The following is a 22,391-nucleotide window of genomic DNA, read 5'->3' on the forward strand; positions in this document are numbered from 1 at the left end:
CGGCGGGGCTCTGTGTCGACACTAGGAGGTCCCGTCCGGTTGACAGAGAGGTAGATAGCCGGGAGATGGGCCTGACTCGAGGCTAGCTCAAGGCTGATTAGCCAGCAACAACATCCATTCGGTTGCAGCTAGCTAGTTGCGATGATCCGGTGTTAAAGGTCCAGTGTTTCAGTGATTCCAGCAGAAAATCCGATATGTTCTGGGTCGATAACGCGCTGTGCAGACAGTGCAGACTGGCCGATAATAGTCCAGGCTAGAGCTGGCTGGTAGATAGTGCAGGCTACGGACAATGGTGAAAAAACTCTAACGGTGGCTAATAGCAAGTAGCTAGTTAGCTGGGTACTCTCGTCCGGTAGACAGAGAGGTAGATAGCCGAGATATGGGCCTGGCTCGAGGCTAGCTCAAGGCTAACTGGTGCTTGCTTCGGGGGCAGTGGTGACTATAATAATAATAAATAATATGCCATTTAGCAGACGCTTTTATCCAAAGCGACTTACAGACATGCGTGCATACATTTTTGTGTATGGGTGGTCCCGGGGATCGAACCCACTACCTTGGCGTTACAAGCGCCGTGCTCTACCAGCTGAGCTACAGAGGACCACATCCATTCTGTTGCGGCTAGCTAGTTGCGATCCAGTGATTCAGTTATTCCGGCAGAAAATGCGATGTTCTGGGTGAAAAACCGCTAACGGTGGCTAATCGCAAGTAGCTAGTTAGCTGGCTAGCTAGTTTCAACTGGAGATTCTAGATAAAAGGTAAGTAAATAATAGTATCCGTTCCACATTGAGTGAAGCGGGTTGCAGGAAAGTATATTTAGTAGAAAGATTAAAAGTGTGATAGGGAAATGTATACGAAAATTTAAAAATAAAGGCTATTTACACGGACACACTACAGTCAACTCCCTGAGTCAATACATGTTAGTCACCTTTGGCAGCGATTATAGCTGTGAGTCTTTCTGGGTAAGTCTCCAAGAGCTTTCCACACCTGGATTGTGCAATATTTGCTCATTGTATTCTTTTGAAAACGTTTCAAGCTCTGTCAAGTTGGTTGTCAGGGCATAACATTTTCTTTTTGGTCCACCAGCCACTGTTGCAAGTTGATTTAAAAATCTACCAGCCACTCATATTATTTATGCCTGCTAAAATTACACCAAGAAACACAAAAAAAAACGGATGAGTATGCTTTGTAATGTTTCTAAAACAAATGTATTAGTAGTAAGAAGTAATGTGGTATATTGTTTAATACATTTAACTAAGTCTTTTAACCAAAATATCACAGATGAGACAAATGTTCACCTGCCCCTTTAAGGGTGGGAGGTTACCGTGGTAGCGCGACTCCAGTCATGTTTGTGCCTGTGAGATTTAGTCTTAGTAGAAGCGTTGTCTTCTCTTCCGTAGCAGTAAAACAACCTAGCTTATGAACAAAACAATGTAAATAGGCAAGAAACACAAGGACAAAGTTTCACTTCAGCAGACTTTCGTTTCAAGTAAATTAGAACAACTTTTATGCCTGTGCGCAGCGCTTCAAAAAATAAATAATAATAATTAACTCAGCTCTTCACGTGCGCACAGCCCCCTGCCAGAAAGTGTTGCTGCGCGAGTTGGAAAAGGCTATACAGTGAGGGAAAAAAGTATTTGATCCCCTGCTGATTTTGTACGTTTGCCCACTGACAAAGAAATGATCAGTCTATCATTTTAATGGTAGGTTTATTTGAACAGTGAGAGACAGAATAACAACAAAAAAATCCAGAAAAATGCATGTAAAAAATGTTATAAATTGATTTGCATTTTAATGAGGGAAATTAAGTATTTGACCCCCTCTCAATCAGAAAGATTTCTGGCTCCCAGGTATCTTTTATACAGGTAACGAGCTGAGATTAGGAGCACTCTCTTAAAGGGAGTGCTCCTAATCTCAGCTTGTTACCTGTATAAAAGACACCTGTCCACAGAAGCAATCAATCAATCAGATTCCAAACTCTCCACCATGGCCAAGACCAAATAGCTCTCCAAGGATGTCAGGGACAAGATTGTAGACCTACACAAGGCTGGAATGGGATACAAGACCATCGCCAAGCAGCTTGGTGAGAAGGTGACAACAGTTGGTGCAATTATTCGCAAATGGAAGAAACACAAAAGTACTGTCAATCTCCCTCGGCCTGGGGCTCCATGCAAGATCTCACCTCATGGAGTTGCAATGATCATGAGAACCGTGAGGAATCAGCCCAGAACTACACCGGAGGATCTTGTCAATGATCTCAAGGCAGCTGGGACCATAGTCACCAAGAAAACAATTGGTAACACACTACGCCGTGAAGGACTGAAATCCTGCAGCGCCCGCAAGGTCCCCCTGCTCAAGAAAGCACATATACAGGGCAGTCTGAAGTTTGCCAATGAACATCTGAATGATTCAGAGGAGAACTGGGTCAAAGTGTTGTGGTCAGATGAGACCAAAATTGAGCTCTTTGGCATCAACTCAACTCGCCGTGTTTGGAGGAGGAATGCTGCCTATGACCCCAAGAACACCATCCCCACCGTCAAACATGGAGGTGGAAACATTATGCTTTGGGGGTGTTTTTCTGCTAAGGGGACAGGACAACTTCACCGCATCAAAGGGACGATGGACGGGGCTATGTACCGTCAAACCTTGGGTGAGAACCTCCTTCCCATTGAAAATGGGTCGTGGATGGGTATTCCAGCATGACAATGACCCAAAACACACGGCCAAGGCAACAAAGGAGTGGCTCAAGAAGAAGCACATTAAGGTCCTGGAGTGGTCTAGCCAGTCTCTAGACCTTAATCCCATAGAAAATCTGTGGAGGGAGCTGAAGGTTCGAGTTGCCAAACATCAGCCTCAAAACCTTAATGACTTGGAGAAGATCTGCAAAGAGGAGTGGGACAAAATCCCTCCTGAGATGTGTGCAAACCTGGTGGCCAACTACAGGAAACGTCTGTCTCTGTGATTGCCAACAAGGGTTTTGCCACCAAGTACTAAGTCATGTTTTGCAGAGGGGTCAAATACTTATTTCCCTCATTAAAATGCAAATCAATTTATAACATTTTTGACATGCGTTTTTCTGGATTTTTTTGTTGTTATTCTGTCTCTCACTGTTCAAATAAACCTACCATTAAAATGATAGACTGATCATGTCTTTGTCAGTGGGCAAACATACAAAATCAGCAGGGGATCAAATACTTTTTTCCCTCACTGTATAGGATTCGTAGTTCTTTGACTTTGCGTGATTAATTTACCAGCTATGAAACAAAATGGCAAAAATACTATAATATGTAATATATATGACTATAAATGTGATCATACTTAACTATTTTTATTCACAAATATTAGTGCAATGCTCACTGTGGAGCCCTGACCACCTGCCAACGTGGCTGGTGAAATAGACATCTTACCCGCCAATGCCAAAATCTACCCACATTTGGTAGGTGGCGGGTGTTTAATTTTAGGCCCTGTTTGTTGTTGATAATTGCTAGACAACCGTTTTCAGGTCTTGCCATAGATTTTAAAGCAGATTTAAGTCTTCACGGTCTTCTTGGTAAGCAACTCCAGTGTAGATGTGGCCTTGTGTTTTAGGTTGTCCTGCTGAAAGGTGAATGTATCTCCGTGTCTGGTGGAAAGCAGACTGAACCAGGTATTCCTCTAGGATTTTGCCTGTGCTTAACGCCTTTCAGTTTATTTTTTTATCCTGAAAAACTCCCCAGTCCTTAACGATTACAAGCTTACTCATAACATGATGCAGCCACCACTATGCTTGAAAATGTAGAGAGTGGTACGCAGTAATGTGTTGTATTGGATTTGCCCCAAACATAAGACTTTGTATTCAGGACAAAAAGTTAATTATTTGCCAAATGGACCCAAAATGTTGATGTTTTGTTCCCTGAGCCACTTAGTTATCACTTTTGCCTTGTGGCAAGGTGCTCCATCATGCTGGAAAAGGCATTGGTCGCCACCAAACTGTTCTTGGATGGTTGGGAGAAGTTGCTCTCGGAGGATGTGTTGGTACCATTCTTTATTCATGGCTGTGTTCTTAGGCAAAATTGTGAGTGAGCCCACTCCCTTGGCTGAGAAGCAACCCCACACATGAATGGTCTCAGGATGCTTTACTGTTGGCATGACACAGGACTGATGGTAGCGCTCACCTTGTCTTCTCTGGACAAGGTGTTTTCCGGATGCCCCAAACAATCGGAAAGGGGATTCATCAGAGAAAATGACTTTACCCCAGTCCTCAGCAGTCCAATCCCAGTACCTTTTGCAGAATATCAGTCTGTCCCTGATGTTTTTCCTGGAGAGAAGTGACTTCTTTGCTGCCATTCTTGACACCAGGCCATCCTCCAAAAGTCTTCGCCTCACTGTGCATGCAGATGCACTCACACCTGCCTGCTGCCATTCCTGAGCAAGCTCTGCACTGGTGGTGCCCCGATCCCGCAGCTGAATCAACTTTAGGAGACGGTCCTGGCGCTTGCTGGACTTTCTTGGGCGCCCTGACGCCTTCTTCACAACAATTGAACCTCTCTCCTTTAAGTTCTTGATGAGCCGATAAATGGTTGATTTAGGTGCAATCTTACTAGCAGCAATATCCTTGCCTGTGAAGCCCTTTTTGTGCAACGCAATGATGACGGCACGTGTTTCCTTGCAGGTAACCATGGTTAACAGAGGAAGAACAATGATTTCAAGCACCACCTTCCTTTTAAAGCTTCCAGTCTGATATTCTAACTCAAACAGCATGACAGAGATATCTCCAGCCTTGTCCTCGTCAACACTCTCACCTATGTTAACGAGAGAATCACTGACATGATGGCAGCTGGTCCTTTTGTGGCAGGGCTGAAATGCAGTGGAAATGTTTTTGGGGGATTAAGTTAATTTTCATGGTAAAGAGGGACTTTGCAATTAATTGCAATTCATCTGATCACTCTTCATGACATTCTGGAGTATATGCAAATTGCCATCATCAAAACTGAGGCAGCAGACTTTGTGAAAATTAGTATTTGTGTCATTCTCAAAACGTTTGACCATGACTGTACAATGTTGTTAATCCATTCTCTGTTTTCTCCAGTCACAGCCATTAAACTCTATTACTGTTTTAATGTCACCATTGGCCTCATGGTGAAATCCCTGAGCGGTTTCCTTCCTCTCCGGCAACTGAGTTAGGAAGGACGCCTGCATCTTTGTAGTGACTGGGTGTAATGATACACCATCCAAAGTGTAATTAATAACTTCACTATGCTCAAAGGGATATTCAGTGTCTGCTTTTTTTATCTACCAATAGGGGACCTTCTTTGTGAGGCATTGGAAAACCTGCCTGGAATTTGTGGTTGAATCTGTTTTGAAATTCACTGCTCAACTGAGGGACCTTAGAGATAATTGTGTGGGGTACATAGATGAGGTAGTCATTCAAAAATCATTGTTGCACATAGATTCCATGCAACTTATGTGACTTGTTAAGCACATTTTTACTCCTGAACTTATTTAGGCTTGCCATAACAAAGGGGTTGAATACTTATTGACTCAAGACATTTCAGCTTTTCATTTTTAATGAAAAGTGGTCCTCTGTAGCTCAGCTGGTAGAGCACGGCGCTTGTAACGCCAGGGTAGTGGGTTCGATCCCCGGGACCACCCATACACAAAAAAAATGATGCACGCATGACTGTAAGTCGCTTGTGATAAAAGTGGCATATTATATTATTAATTAATTTGTATAAAATAAAAACATGAATTCCACTTTCATATTATGGGCTATTGTGTGTAGGCCAGTGACATAATTTTTTTTATAATAATCATTTAAAATTCAGGCTGTAACAAGAAAATGTGGCAAAAGTCAAGGGGTGTGAGTACTTTCTGCAGACACTGTAGATGCTAGCTGATAAAACTGTCTCACTCATTCTGTAAGATGTTTTATTTCTCTGTCATTGGATCTTGTCATCGTTCTCTCATTTACCAATCAGTGGTTGGCAGTGATTGTGCTGGTTGTTATTCTTAAAAGTTCACGCTCTCAGGTATTTTGAATTCAGGTGACCAAACTCTACTGGGGGTTAGCCATGAATAATGAACAAATCATTATACAGCATCAGATAGATGAACTGGATAGGAAAGCAATTTTTTTGCTTGAAGTTTGGTTGTATGGTTTTTGTTTTTAACTGTTTGACATCTGCTGTGTAGAGATCACCGTCTGGGCAGCATTAACCTACTTCCCAATATTATGATTCGACTCAAGTGACTGTGGGAAATGTTTGTCATCTGTCAAAACGGAGACCACTGCCAACATTCAAGCATTGATTTTACACATTTTGAGAATATTCACCTCTACAGCTTTAGCGATTTAGAAAATACTTGTGTTGAATTGAAAAATGTTGCCTATGCAATATTTAACTGAGTCAATTGAATGCTTTGTATTTTCATTAAGAGTTTGAGTTCTTCACAGAATCAACTCACAGCCTATACGTGAACTCCTTTGTGACTTTTACGAGTGTTAATGCTCAATACCAGTGGTGTAAATACTGAAGTAGTTTTTGGGGTATCTGTACTTTACTATTTATATTTTTGACTACTTTTACTCCACTACATTCCTAAAGAAAATAATGTACTTTTTACTCCATACATTTACCCTGACACCCAAAAGTACTCATTACATTTCGAATGCTTAGCAGGACAGGAAAATGGTCAAATTCAAACACTTAACAAGAGAACATCCCTACTGCCTCTGATCTGGCAGACTCACTAAACACATGCTTCGTTTGTAAATTATGTCTTAGTGTTGGAGTGTGCTCCTGACTAACTGTAAAAAAAAACATGTGCCATCTGATTTGCTTAATATAAGGAATGTGAAATGATTTATACATTTGATACTTAAGTATTTTAGCTATAATATTTACTTTTGAAACTTACATATATTTAAAACGCAAATACCTTTACTCAACTAGTGTTTTGCTGTGTGACTTTCACTTTTACTTGATTCATTTTCTATAAAGGTATCTTTTACTTTTACTAATGTATGTCAATTGGGTACTTTTCCCACTACTGCTTAATACATCGCTCCTCACATTGGCCATACACAACCTAAAGATGTGCTCCTCACACAACCTTTAGAAAGTCAACATATGAGCTCTCTACAACAGGGGTTCCCAAACTCTTTCCCTCAGGCCCCCTTCCAGCATTGGGGAACATCCCACGCCCCACGTCTGCTTCTATGGGCACAAGCACTGTTCATGACACAAACTGTTCACACCCCTCTTGTTAACAGAGAGAGCATGTTGCAGGTTTAAAGCTTATTTCCTGCAATTTTACATATGTTTCCACTCTGCCTAATGTGTATTAATGTGTTATTAGAGTGACTCAAACGTTGCAACAAAATCTAAGGTGTAAAACATATTTTTGCTAAAAAACATATGGGCTCGTTGATCTGCACATTTCTTACAAGTTATAAATGACATTTACATTTTAGTCATTTAGCAGACGCTCTTATCCAGAGCGACTTACAGTTAGTGAGTGCATACATTTTTCATACTGGCCCCCCGTGGGAATCGAACCCACAACCCTGGCATTGCAAGCGCCATGCTCTACAGGAGGCCTGTAGCTCTCTAAGGTATGCAGTGACTGACATGTCAAGAGGAAAACTGATGACGAACTACCGAATTTCGAAGTTGCACCTTGTGCATTCTACTATTACAACTTTCAAGAGTAGGTTGAAGGCCGGACTGAGTTATTACAGTTTGGGAACCACTGCTCCACAAAACCTGCTGCCTAGTACACTGGATGAGGTGCACAACCTTTACATACACATGGAGAATCTTAATTTGAGCCAGTTTGCTACAGCAGGAAAATAATTCTGCTGCAATGGGAAATGTGAATTATGTGTATTATTATTATTATTATTATTATTATTATTATTATTCATGGTCATTTTTGTAGGGGTTGATACATTTTTCATAATGGAAAATCAAGTCTGAAATTTCAAAGTGGAAATGACAAACTTCAGCAACCTTTTTTAAACCTCAAATACACTACAAATGTTAGATGTCCTGCATTGCAGGAAAGTTATCCTGCAACAGGTTGATCAAATTTAAGATCCTACATAGAGCATTAGTCTCAACACTGCAGTCAGTTGACCCCGTATGAACAGTGCTTAGCCATCCATCTCCACAGGCTGTTTGGGTTTAGACTACTCATTTTCCTCTGGTTAGTGCATAACTGGCAGGCAGCGGTCTCTGACCTCTGAACCTCCATGTCTGTGCTTCTCCTCCCATCTGGCTGATCTGAGGTCAATGATGCCTGTGGCTGCCCTGGGTTCAACCTCTCTCATCATTGTCAGGCGAGGCAGAAATAACACACTAGGTTTTCCCCCCACAAGGCCAGTCTCCAATGGACAGCTCCTCTCATTCCCAGGACTTCATGCTGCTTACATTGCGTGGGTCCACAGGAGTGTAACACAATTCAAATGGTCTACTGAAAGAACTGGTCAGACCAACTACACGTGGTTCACTATGTCAGCAGGCAACAAGGCGATAACTAGAAGCTACCTTTTCATTGTTCTAATAGTCCTCTTCTCCCGCTGTCTCTTTCAGCGGAAGGCCTGCCCCAGGTGTTCTACTTTGGGCCCTGTGGGAAGTATAATGCCATGGTCCTAGAGCTGCTGGGCCCCAGTTTAGAAGACCTCTTTGACCTTTGTGACAGGACCTTCTCACTAAAGACTGTATTAATGATTGCCATTCAGCTGGTGAGTTCCCAACATCAAATAATGCTATATTTACCAGATTTGTTCAAACTGGTCTGCAATTCGAAGGTTGGGGTCAATTCCATGTAATTCGGCCAATTTAGGAGAACTTAAAATGTGATTCTGAAAAGTTATTTTTCCCAATTCATGATTTGGAAAGGGGCTTTTTTTTAAAGTAATGAATTCATCCCGGGGAAAATATTGGATTATAATTGACCCCAATCCTGCTGAGATCAGATTTTTGGTAGAGTTTCTGTTTCCTTATTGAACCCTGATTTGATTGAACTTATTGGTCTAGTCTGTGTGTACCCATGCATAGTCCAGGAGGCCACTCTGTTACTGACTGTCCTGTGCCGTCCCTATCCAGATCTCCCGGATGGAGTATGTGCACTCTAAAAACCTCATCTACAGAGACGTAAAGCCTGAGAACTTCCTCATCGGACGGGGAGGATGCAAAAAGGACCACATTATCCACATCATTGACTTTGGCCTGGCCAAAGAGTACATCGACCCTGAAACCAAAAAACACATCCCATACCGGGAGCACAAGAGCTTAACCGGGACAGCCCGATACATGTCCATTAACACACATTTGGGAAAAGGTATGTCTGGTTTGCCAAGAATTTCTAAGGGGTGGTTTACGCACATTTTTAAATGTAGTTATTAGTTATGACACTGCTTTGTCAGCATGCTAGTGTTGTTGTGAAACTTGGTTATGAGGTGTTTATACACTGCTCAAAAAAATAAAGGGAACACTAAAATAACACATCCTAGATCTGAATGAATGAAATCATTTTATTAAATACTTTTTTCGTTACATAGTTGAATGTGCTGACAACAAAATCACACAAAAATTATCAATGGAAATAAAATGTATCAACCCATGGAGGTCTGGATTTGGAGTCACACTCAAAATTAAAGTGGAAAACCACACTACAGGCTGATCCAACTTTGATGTAATGTCCTTAAAACAAGTCAAAATGAGGCTCCGTAGTGTGTGTGGCCTCCACGTGCCTGTATGACCTCCCTACAACGCCTGGGCATGCTCCTGATGAGGTGGTGTATGGTCTCCTGAGGGATCTCCTCCCAGACCTGGACTAAAGCATCCGCCAACTCCTGGACAGTCTGTGGTGCAACGTGGCGTTGGTGGATGGAGCGAGACATGATGTCCCAGATGTGCTCAATTGGATTCAGGTCTGGGGAACGGGCGGTCCATAGCATCAATGCCTTCCTCTTGCAGGAACTGCTGACACACTCCAGCCACATGAGGTCTAGCATTGTCTTGCATTAGGAGGAACCCAGGGCCAACCGCACCAGCATATGGTCTCACAAGGGGTCTGAGGATCTCATCTCGGTACCTAATGGCAGTCAGGCTACCTCTGTCGAGCACATGGAGGGCTGTGTGGCCCCCCAAAGAAATGCCACCCCACACCATGACTGACCGACCGCCAAACCGGTCATGCTGGAGGATGTTGCAGGCAGCAGAACGTTCTCCACGGCGTCTCCAGACTCTGTCACATGTGCTCAGTGTGAACCTGCTTTCATCTGTGAAGAGCACAGGGCGCCAGTGGCGAATTTGCCAATCTTGGTGTTCTCTGGCAAATGCCAAACGTCCTGCACGGTGTTGGGCTGTAAGCACAACCCCCACCTGTGGACGTCGGGCCCTCATACCACCCTCATGGAGTCTGTTTCTGACCGTTTGAGCAGACACATGCACATTTGTGGCCTGCTGGAGGTCATTTTGCAGGGCTCTGGCAGTGCTCCTCCTTGCACAAAGGCGGAGGTAGCGGTCCTGCTGCTGGGTTGTTGCCCTCCTACGGCCTCCTCCACGTCTCCTGATGTACTGGCCTGTCTCCTGGTAGCGCCTCCATGCTCTGGACACTACGCTGACAGACACAGCAAACCTTCTTGCCACAGCTCGCATTGATGTGCCATCCTGGATGAGCTGCACTACCTGAGCCACTTGTGTGGGTTGTAGACTCCGTCTCATGCTACCACTAGAGTGAAAGCACCGCCAGCATTCAAAAGTGACCAAAACATCAGCCAGGAAGCATAGGAACTGAGAAGTGGTCTGTGGTCACCACCTGCAGAACCACTCCTTAATTGGTGGTGTCTTGCTAATTACCTATAATTTCCACCTGTTGTCTATACCATTTGCACAACAGCATGTGACATTTATTGTCAATCAGTGTTGCTTCCTAAGTGGACAGTTTGATTTCACAGAAGTGTGATTGACTTGGAGTTACAATGTGTTGTTTAAGTGTTCCCTTTAATTTTTTTGAGCAGTGTACTTTTAGATAAATCATGTCTCCTTGGATTTGGCCAATGAGTAGGCAACATTTCTTTGTCAAGGGCTTTTTTTTCATTTAAGGTTGGCAAGGTTGCAAATACTAAGTATAACTTAGCCAGGGTTTATGAGTGACTAGGGCCCCTGAACTTTTATCACAAAAAGGGAGGCAGCTTCCCAGATAAAGGTTGGGGTTAAAGCAAGTTAAGGAAATTCTAATCATGGCTCACTGCGTTTTCCTCCTTTTTAAGTAACTCCCCCTTGTTTTTGTTAATAGAGCAAAGTCGTCGAGATGACCTGGAAGCCTTGGGTCACATGTTCATGTACTTCCTCCGTGGGAGTCTACCGTGGCAAGGACTAAAGGTATGTGACGTCCTCTGAGATTTCACGCTGGTGCTGTGTTTGTAGCAACATACAGATGTTTTATGTGGGTCTTTGACAGGCTGATACACTGAAAGAACGATACCAGAAGATCGGCGACACAAAAAGAAACACTCCCGTTGAGGTTCTCTGTGAGAGCTTCCCAGGTACAGCCTGACTATTTCTCTCATCTAAATCTAATGCTGTTTTTCAATGCAACGCTTTGTGGGTTTTTTTACAACAGTTTGATCATGGTAATTTAGCCACATGTAAGCGAGGAGTGCTTTTGGCGCCCCTTGACTACACTTCAGGATGTTGTATTGTTCCTCACATTACACGTTCAAATCTACATCTGCAATTGGTGTTTGCTGTTACAGAAGAGATGGCCACCTATTTACGCTACGTGAGGCGGTTGGATTTCTTTGAAAAGCCTGATTACGAATACCTGAGGACCCTGTTCACAGAGCTGTTTGAACGGAAAGGATACACCTTCGATTACACCTACGACTGGGTCGGCAGGCAGATAGTATGTAACGCCACTCACTGGCTAATATTGGGGGGAAAACATAGAGCAGGCCTAAGTATTTTAGCTACAATATAACATTGGTTTACTCTTGTACCCCATAGCCAACACCAGTAGGGACTGTCAACATGGACTCTGGGGCTTCTGCCATCACCAGAGAGAGCCACCCACACAGAGAACGGCCCTCGCAGCACCAACCCATGAGGAATCAGGTAAACTGAACTTGCTCTGAAGAGCCCTGATCCACACTGATGGTCCACACTGTGCCCTAACCACAGTATTTTTCAATTAAGGCTCAAGGATCATAACGGCTGCTACATTACCCCTTTAGTTACAATGCCCCCAGCCTCTGGAATTGCCTGCCAGAGAACCTGAGGGGGTTCGAAACTGTGGACATATTTCAAAGGGATCTTAAAACGCATTTAACTCTGCTTTTCCTTAGGGTGCTTTTTAGTCTTTCAGTTTTTATTGTTTTGTTTTTTTATCCTCTGTGTAGTAAATATTTCAGTTGTAATTTCTTTTTTGGTTAGTTTTTTTTCCTGGGAATTTCATTGCGTTGCATCCCTGTCAATATAAATAGAGCTTGATTTGATTAGCCTACATCTTCCAACACTGACCCCCTCCTCCTCCTACTTACTGAGGAGCAAGTTTTAGAATCTGTGGTGGGGGTGGGTTTACAGAGTGGGTCCCTTGGGTGTGGTGGGGAGGCACCACAGCAGCTCCAGGCCATAACCCACTGAGTCAGACTCATCATTCTTACTCTGTTAAATAAACAATGGTGGTTGGATCCCACAGCTGCCACCAACTGCGAAGCTTATTAAGCCTGCAAGACTCCGGAGCTTATTAAGCCTGCAAGACTCCGGAGCTTATTAAGCCTGCAAGACTCCGGAGCTTATTAAGCCTGCTAGACTCCGGAGCTTATTAAGCCTGCTAGACTCCGGAGCTTATTAAGCCTGCTAGACTCCGGAGCTTATTAAGCCTGCTAGACTCCGGAGCTTATTAAGCCTGCTAGACTCCGGAGCTTATTAAGCCTGCTAGACTCCGGAGCTTATTAAGCCTGCTAGACTCCGGAGCTTATTAAGCCTGCTAGACTCCGGAGCTTATTAAGCCTGCTAGACTCCGGAGCTTATTAAGCCTGCTAGACTCCGGAGCTTATTAAGCCTGCTAGACTCCGGAGCTTATTAAGCCTGCTAGACTCCGGAGCTTATTAAGCCTGCTAGACTCCGGAGCTTATTAAGCCTGCTAGACTCCGGAGCTTATTAAGCCTGCTAGACTCCGGAGCTTATTAAGCCTGCTAGACTCCGGAGCTTGCTTGATGCACGTAATGGCAAAGATGCATGTGTATAAATCTTCTGGCGTTTAAAGGAGCAGTAAAGGTATGTCTGGGATGAAACTTTTTTGTAATTCCTGGTTCAAAATGTTATGTAGAATTGTGTTTTCTTACGAAAGTAAGTTGATATGCTACCTTTATTTGCCAGTGCACAGTGGTTTTGTACATGTCATAAAGGAACCCTTTTGACAAGCATTTGATTTCTAAGGGGCTACCTTAACCTTTTGCACATGCCACCTCTGCATGCATTCCTCAACACAGGCCAAATACCAGGGAGAGCAACCAGGCTTTGAGGAAGTTAACAATAACCTCACCACAGTCACATCACAATGGGAAATCTCAGTCTGAACCTAGCTCACACACTGAATGTTGCTAGTTAATATGCAGACACTCGTAGAATTCTTACTCTGTTAAATAAACAGCCAAAAGAGACCTATTCATGTGTTCCAGTCCCGTTGATTGTATCCTTTATGTAGTCAACTGCCCTGTGTTTATTCTGTAGTGTGATGACTGGTTCACTCAGGGCCAAATCCCAACTTGTGAAGCGCACGCCTTACTCGAACTTCGTTTTGTGTAGATCACCCATTGATTTAAATGGGGGAGATTCAAGCAAATGTTTGAGTGGAATGTGCGTATCGCCAAGTTAGTATCCGGCCCTCGGTCACTAAGGCAGTTTCCTGCTTCGCCTTTTTTTATTCATCTCTGCTTTTTTCTTTTTTTTCTTTCCTTTCTCCTGCCGCTTTGCATGACACCTGGTCTGGCCCCGCCCCCACACACGCTTAAACCCCGCCCCCACCCTCACTCCCCTTCCCCTCCATCACCACCATAACTCCCTGAGCAGACGGCAGCTTCCGACCGGAGGGGAGCATGGGAAGTGCAGCCCAGTCGGACAAACTCCTCCTACATGGCCTCCCACCTGGCATCGGACAGGCACGGGGGCTCAGTGCAGGTACACAACTACAACTCCACACTGACCCATCAGTCGATTGTCCACTTCCCCTCCGATCCCAACCCGCCTTCCTTCCCCTGTTTCCTCACATGGTGTGCCACGGTCCACCACAAGTATTTCAATGGCATACGTTACTCATCATTGGCATACTTGAGTTAGGAGGTGTGTGTGTGTGAGGGTGCTAGAGATTTGGTGTGTATCTGTGTGTGCTCACATCTTTTGTCTTCCAGCCCTTGGTCTTCTTTCCCTGTGTTTTTGGAAAGGCAAGCTTCATAACAGGTCATGACTGGTTATGACAAACTAATCTGGAGGCGAAAGAAACGCACACCTGTTTAGGAGAGGTGCTGGCTAGCGGAGTAGAACACCTGTTTAGGAGAGGTGCTGGCTAGCGGAGTAGAACACCTGTTTAGGAGAGGTGCTGGCTAGCGGAGTAGAACACCTGTTTAGGAGAGGTGCTGGCTAGCGGAGTAGAACACCTGTTTAGGAGAGGTGCTGGCTAGCGGAGTAGAACACCTGTTTAGGAGAGGTGCTGGCTAGCGGAGTAGAACACCTGTTTAGGAGAGGTGCTGGCTAGCGGAGTAGAACACCTGTTTAGGAGAGGTGCTGGCTAGCGGAGTAGAACACCTGTTTAGGAGAGGTGCTGGCTAGCGGAGTAGAACACCTGTTTAGGAGAGGTGCTGGCTAGCGGAGTAGAACACCTGTTTAGGAGAGGTGCTGGCTAGCGGAGTAGAACACCTGTGTAGGAGAGGTGCTGGCTAGCGGAGTAGAACACCTGTTTAGGAGAGGTGCTGGCTAGCGGAGTAGAACACCTGGTTAGGAGAGGTGCTGGCTAGCGGAGTAGAACACCTGTTTAGGAGAGGTGCTGGCTAGCGGAGTAGAACACCTGTTTAGGAGAGGTGCTGGCTAGCGGAGTAGAACACCTGGTTAGGAGAGGTGCTGGCTAGCGGAGTAGAACACCTGTTTAGGAGAGGTGCTGGGTAGCGGAGTAGAACACCTGTTTAGGAGAGGTGCTGGCTAGCGGAGTAGAACACCTGTGTAGGAGAGGTGCTGGCTAGCGGAGTAGAACACCTGTTTAGGAGAGGTGCTGGCTAGCGGAGTAGAACACCTGTAGGAGAGGTGCTGGCTAGCGGAGTAGAACACCTGTTTAGGAGAGGTGCTGGCTAGCGGAGTAGAACACCTGTTTAGGAGAGGTGCTGGCTAGCGGAGTAGAACACCTGGTTAGGAGAGGTGCTGGCTAGCGGAGTAGAACACCTGGTTAGGAGAGGTGCTGGCTAGCGGAGTAGAACACCTGTAGGAGAGGTGCTGGCTAGCGGAGTAGAACACCTGTAGGAGAGGTGCTGGCTAGCGGAGTAGAACACCTGTTTAGGAGAGGTGCTGGCTAGCGGAGTAGAACACCTGTAGGAGAGGTGCTGGCTAGCGGAGTAGAACACCTGTAGGAGAGGTGCTGGCTAGCGGAGTAGAACACCTGTTTAGGAGAGGTGCTGGCTAGCGGAGTAGAACACTTGAAAAAGAAAAGGAGAGCCACACACTAGGAGGTCAGATGTTATAATTGAATAACCTAATAACCATGACAAACTAACATTATACAACCAGGTTGATCCTTGTTGTGTTGGGTGCAGTGATGAGTTGACTTGGTTTAGCAATGTTTTGTTTTTGTTTATATATTTGTTTACTTTTTTCCAAAAAAAATTATTCCCAATTGCATGATATCCAATTGGTAGTTAGTCTTGTCCCATCGCTGCAACTCCTGTACGGACTCGGGAGAGGCGAAGGTCGAGAGCCATACGTCCTCCGAAACACGACCCTGCCAAGCCGCACTGCTTCTTGACACACTGCTCGCTTAACCCGGAAGCCAGCCGCACCAATGTGTCGGAGGAAACACCGTACAACTGGCGACCGTGTCAGCGTGCATGCTCCCGGCCCGCCACAGGTGTCGCTACAGCGCGATGGGAGAAGGACATCCAGGCTGGCCAAACCCTCCCCTAAACCGGGCGACGCTGGGCCAATTGTGCGTCGCCTCATGGGTCTCCCGGTCAGCTCGGGATTGAACCCGGATCTGTAATGACGCCTCAAGCACTGCAGTACCTTAGAATGCTGCTCCACTCGGGAGGCCTAGCAATGCATGTTTTTGATGAAATAAAACCTAAAGAGGGTAAATCATCATCAAATAATGCCCCTGTGTGTGGGACTCTGACTGTCATACGTTGTGCCCTTCCTTTAATTCATTGTAGGGCTTCAATATAGTGTGATTTAATGTCTGGTCTAATACATTTATGATGCACCTTTTACTCACACCTCTTGATAAATATTCGGAGAGGTTAATTTAAGATCGTAGAGTATTTATTTCTTCAAAATGTGAAAAGCTAAAACTGCTTGACAAAGCTTGATAAGATTTTGTTACAGAACACAATAGATGGTATTACTTGCAGTATACGTCACAGGTGTGTGTGTGTCATGTACTGGCTCTGTGTTTGAGGGTTGAAGTTGTGTTTTTCTGAATGAGCTGAATATGTGGAAACGGTCAGTGACTCCACCTGAATCAACCCTCTCTCCGTGTGCCACAGGTGGTCAGTTCAACCAATGGGGAGCTGAATGCCGATGACCCTCTGGCAGCCCACTCCAATGCACCAATCACAGTCCAGGCCGAGGTGGAGGTGGTGGATGAGGCCAAGTATGTATCAGCTCATATTCCCCCTTTAACCTTTTCAATTTCTTTCTCCAACTCTACTCCCTCTGCTTTCCTCTCCTCCTCAACTCTTACTCTCATTCTTCTGCTCTTTCCTCCACCCTCTGGATCTCTCTCTCTCTACCTCCTTCCCTCTCTCTCTCACCCTCCATCTCACACATACATCCCTTGTCTGTCTTGATCTCTCGGTCTCTCTACCTCCTTCCCCCTCTCTTTCACCCCCCCTCTCTCGCTCTCTCTCCCTCCCCCCTCTCTCCACCCTCTTTCTTTCTCACATACATCCCTTGTCTGTCTTGATCTCTCTCTACCTCCTTCCCCCTCTCTCACCCCCCCTCTCTCTCTCCACCCTCTTTCTCACACACATACATCCCTTGTCTGTCTTGATCTCTCGCTCTACCTCCTTCCCCCTCTCTCTCTCTCGCTCTCTCCCTCCCCCCTCTTTCTCACATACATCCCTTGTCTCTCACTCACTCACTCACTCACACACATCCAGTTGAAGTCGGAAGTTTACATACACTTAGGTTGGAGTCATTAAAACTCGTTTTTCAACCACTCTACAAATTTCTTGTTAACAAACTATAGTTTTGGCAAGTCGGTTAGGACATACGTAATTTTTCCAACAATTGTTTACAGACCTATTATTTCACTTATAATTCACTGTATCACAATTCCAGTGGGTCAGAAGTTTACATACACTAAGTTGACTGTGTCTTTAAACAGCTTGGACAATTCCAGAAAATTGTCATGGCTTTAGAAGCTTCTGATAGGCTAATTGACATCATTTGAGTCAATTGGAGGTGTACCTGTGGATGTATTTCAAGGCCTACCTTCAAACTCAGTGCCTCTTTGCTTGACATCATGGGAAAATCAAAAGAAATCAGCAAAGACATCAGGAAAAACAATTGTAGACCTCCACAAGTCTGGTTCATCCTTGGGAGCAATTTCCAAACGCCTGAAGGTACCACGTTCATCTGTACAAACAATAGTACGCAAGTATAAACACCATGGGACTACGCAGCCGTCATACCACTCAGGAAGGAGACGCGTTCTGTCTCCTAGAGATTAACGTACTTTGGTTCAAAAAGTGCAAATCAATCCTAGAACAACAGCAAAGGACCTTGTGAAGATGCTGGAGGAAACGGGTACAAAAGTATCTATATCCACAGCAAAACAAGTCCTATATCGACATAACCTGAAAGGCCGCTCATCAAGTAAGAAGCCACTGCTCCAAAACCGCCATAAAAAAGGCAGACTACGGTTTGCAACTGCACATGGGGTCAAAGATCGTACTTTTTGGAGAAATGTACTCTGGTCTGATTAAACAAAAATAGAACAGTTTGGCCATAATGACCATCGTTATGTTTGGAGGAAAAGGGGGGGGGCTTGCAAGCTGAAGAACACCATCCCAACCGTGAAGCACAGGGGTGGCAGCATCATGCTGTGGGGGTGCTTTGCTGCAGGAGGGACTGGTGCACTTCACAAAATAGTTGACATCATGAGGAAGGAAAATTATGTGGATATATTGAAGCAACATCTCAAGACATCAGTCAGGAAGTTAAAGCTTGGTTGCAAATGGGTCTTCCAAATGGATAATGACCCCAAGCATACTTCCAAAGTTGTGGCAAAATGGCTTAAGGACAACAAAGTCAAGGTATGGGAGTGGCCATCACAAAGCCCTGTCCTCAATCCTATTGAACATTTGTGGGCAGAACTGAAAAAGCATGTGCGAGCAAGGAGGCCTACAAACCTGACTCAGTTACACCAGCTCTGTCAGGAGGAGTGGGCCAAAATTCACCCAACTTATTGTAGAAGGCTACCCGAAACGTTTGAACCAAGTTAAACAATGTAAAGGCAATGCTACCATATACTAATTGAGTGTATGTAAACTTCTGACCCACTGGGAATGTGATGAAAGAAATAAAAGCTGAAATAAATCATTCTGTCTACTATTATTCTGACATTTCACATTCTTAAAATAAAGTGGTGATCCTAACTGACCTAAGACAGGGAATTTTTACTAGGATTAAATGTCAGGAATTGTGAAACTGAGTTTAAATGTATTTGGCTAAGGTGTATGTAAACTTCCGACTTCAACTGTACATCCCTTGTCTGTCTTGATCTCTCTCTCTCACCCCCCCCTCTCTCTCCACCCTCTTTCTCTCTCACATACATCCCTTGTCTGTCTTTTTCATTCTCTCTCTCTCTTTCTCTCTCAGGTCTCTCCCTACACTGTCCCCTCTCTGTGTTGCTTCCTGATTGTGTACTTTCTAAGCCTGTGTCCTGCGTGTCCCTATTACAATCCTTTGTTTTGTTAAGGTTGGGACTGCTCCTTTATCCCCCCCCATCAGATGTCCTCTCACTTCTCCTAGGCTCAGTGCAGCAAGAGAAGAACAAAATAAAACTACTATAATGCAATGAGCTTATCAAAACTCAATGCATATCATGTAATATCATCTCTATGATTACCCTAAATTAGATACACCTACTAGTCAGTAATTGTGGATGAAATCCCTGTAACATACCCAGCATAGTGAATGCCAACATTGAGTGTGTTGTCCTTCGATATAATCTAATCCCCCAGTGTCTGTTGTCCCCCACCTCAGTTAGATTCAGTCACACTGTGCATGTATCCCTGGCCAGCCCTCGGAGCCTGGTTCCTCTCGAGGTTTCTTCCCAGGTTCCTGCATTTCTAGAGTTTTTCCTAGCCACTGTGCTTCTACATCTGCATTGCTTGCTCTCTGGCGTTTTAGGCTGTGTTTCTGCATAAGCACTTTGTGACAACTGCTGATGTAAAAAGGGCTTTATAAAACACGTTTGAAATTGTTAGGTGATTGGTTTGTCTCCCGCTTGTTCATTCACATACCCTTTTGATAGGAGGTTTTCCGCTGGCCCTTTGATTTTCCCATCATCAACAGACTTCCTCTTTGATATGATCCCACTGTGTTGAAAGCCAGGGCCCCAGAAGACAGAGTTCAATTAATGTGACAACAGGGTTTCCATAGCAATGTGGCATAAAGCTCTGTTTTTTGCTCGTTGTTTCTCTCTCTCTCCCCCTCCCTCGCTCTCTCGCTCTCTGGTAATCCTTTCTACATCCGCTCCGAAAGGATTTTGGAAGTATCGCTCGTGGTAATGAGCGTCCATGATACAGTATGTTGAAATGGAGTGAGATTAAGATTATACATCAGTTGAATAGTGTACTTAGAACTCGTTAGAACTAAACAGGTGTAGTTAGCTCTGGAACCAAAGAGTCAGAGCCATTGAGTCTTCAATCTTTGACCTTTTGAACCCTGCCCTCTGTCTCCACCTGTCTTGTGTGTGTGTGTGTGTGTGTGTGTGTGTGGGGCATGGTCTGTCCCATTGACTGCTGTATTAATCTTGTCTTTTCTCTCTACACTCTTTCTTCTCTGTAGCTGCGTGAAAATGCTCAACCTGTGGTGAGTCCCTCTCTCCTAGTCCATACCATACCCATGGGACAGGACAGGGAGTGGACCAGCCGAGGCTGCTGGGCCCAGTGGAGTTCACTAGTGTAGTTGACTAGTACACACTGTGAAGGGACCCTGCTCTTATACTGGGCAAAACTGATTAAAAAGAGTGCTCGATATGTCCACTACTGATATAGGCCAGTGGGTTATAAAAGCCTTTTCAGACACTATCTTCTCACTGATACTGATGCTACAGATCAGCTGAATGGGTTGTGGGCTAGGTGATATCTGATTATATCTACTAATCATTCTTTAAATAACACTGTGCTTTTCATACATTGACTTTAATATAGGCTATTGAGTACTTTCTTTTTAGAAAGTCTTTGTCCTGAAATTTTATTTTAAAAGTAAATTATTTGGAAATGCTGTCAATTCCTTTTTTTCTGTTATGTTTTTATTCACCATGGAGGCAGCCTTAAATATCTTCTAAAACCTACTAGCTAGCAGGGTACCTTTTAAATATTGACTAAAACCTACTAGCTAGCAGGGTACCTTTTAAATATTGACTAAAACCTACTAGCTAGCAGGGTACCTTAAATATTGACTAAAACCTACTAGCTAGCAGGGTACCTTTTACATATTGACTAAAACCTACTAGCTAGCAGGGTACCTTAAATATTGACTAAAACCTACTAGCTAGCAGGGTACCTTAAATATTGACTAAAACATACTAGCTAGCAGGGTACCTTTTACATATTGACTAAAACCTACTAGCTAGCAGGGTACCTTAAATATTAACTAAAACCTACTAGCTAGCAGGGTACCTTAAATATTGACTAAAACCTACTAGCTAGCAGGGTACCTTAAATATAGACTAAAACCTGCTAGCTAGCAGGGTACCTTTTACATATTGACTAAAACCTACTAGCTAGCAGGGTACCTTTTAAATATTGAATTAAACCTACTAGCTAGCAGGGTACCTTAAATATTGACTAAAACCTACTAGCAAGCAGGGCACATTTTTTATATTTACTCAAACCTGCTAGCTAGCAGGGCCACCTTTTAAATATTGACTAAAACCTGCTAGCTAGCAGGGCACCTTTAAATATAGACTAAACCCTACTAGCAAGCAGGGCACCTTTTACATCTCCCGAGTGGCGCAGTGGTCTAAGGCACTGCATCGCAGTGCTAGCTGTGCCACTAGAGATCCTGGTTCGAATCCAGGCTCTGTCGTAGCTGGCCGTGACCGGGAGACCCAGCGTCGTCCAGGGTAGGGGAAGGATGGCCGGCAGGGATGTAGCTCAGTTGGTAGAGCATGGTGTTTGCAATGCCAGGGTTGTGGGTTCGATTCCCACGGGGGGCCAGTATGAAAAATAAAAAAAATAATGTATGCACTCACTAACTGTAAGTCGCTCTGGAGAAGAGTGTCTGCTAAATGACTAAAATGTAAATGTAAATATTGACTAAAACCTACTAGCTAGCAGGGCACCTTTAAATATAGACTAAAACCTGCTAGCTAGCAGGGCACCTTTAAATATAGACTAAAACCTGCTAGCTAGCAGGGCACCTTTTAAATATAGACTAAAACCTGCTAGCTAGCAGGGCACCTTTTTAAATATTGACTAAAACCTGCTAGCTAGCAGGGCACCTTTTTAATATCTACTAAAACCTACTAGCTAGCAGGGCACCTTTTTAAATATAGACTAAAACCTGCTAGCTAGCAGGGCACCTTTTTAATATCTACTAAAACCTACTAACAGGGCACCTGAGAATAGCAAATGACTTCCTTAGGGTTCATCTCAACGCTGTGCCTTTAAAAATAAATCAACGTTTTTTCTTTGTAGCCAGTCACTGTGTTGTGTGTGTGTAGAGCTGACCTCTGGTCAGTCACTGCATGCTGTAATAGTCATCCCATTAGGCTCTGTCCTGTGCTCTGTGTCTCCACCACTGTTGTTTATCACACCACTGTACTAAACACACTGGTCCTTTTACCTCAGACGCCCTCTGTAGGTTCTTCTTAGAACTGTTTTGACTCCACACTGTTGGGGATCTTGGCATAGTGTGTGTGTTTTACTTCTACCATCACGGTAGTTCTTATTTCTTCTAATGCCCCGA

General features: G+C 44.3%; 1 protein-coding gene across 2 annotated transcripts in view; it reads left to right on the forward strand.

The window, feature by feature from the left end:
- The window catches only part of LOC311111860 (casein kinase I), a 49,448-nt gene that overhangs the window by 22,328 nt on the left and 4,729 nt on the right, over positions 1-22,391 (forward strand). Inside the window, exons 5-12 of one of the 2 annotated variants that reach the window (XM_084154766.1) lie at positions 8,571-8,722; positions 9,087-9,321; positions 11,284-11,369; positions 11,449-11,533; positions 11,744-11,892; positions 11,994-12,101; positions 14,061-14,168; positions 16,733-16,839. In XM_084154766.1, coding sequence (XP_084010892.1) covers positions 8,571-8,722; positions 9,087-9,321; positions 11,284-11,369; positions 11,449-11,533; positions 11,744-11,892; positions 11,994-12,101; positions 14,061-14,168; positions 16,733-16,839 — 1,030 coding nt within the window. The remainder of the gene's footprint in view (positions 1-8,570; positions 8,723-9,086; positions 9,322-11,283; positions 11,370-11,448; positions 11,534-11,743; positions 11,893-11,993; positions 12,102-14,060; positions 14,169-16,732; positions 16,840-22,391) is intronic. The other variant, XM_084154767.1, reaches the window with a different exon arrangement.

The sequence above is a fragment of the Coregonus lavaretus genome, assembly GCF_964263955.1.
Source record: "Coregonus lavaretus genome assembly, chromosome: 37".
Classification (NCBI taxonomy): Eukaryota; Metazoa; Chordata; class Actinopteri; order Salmoniformes; family Salmonidae; genus Coregonus; species Coregonus lavaretus.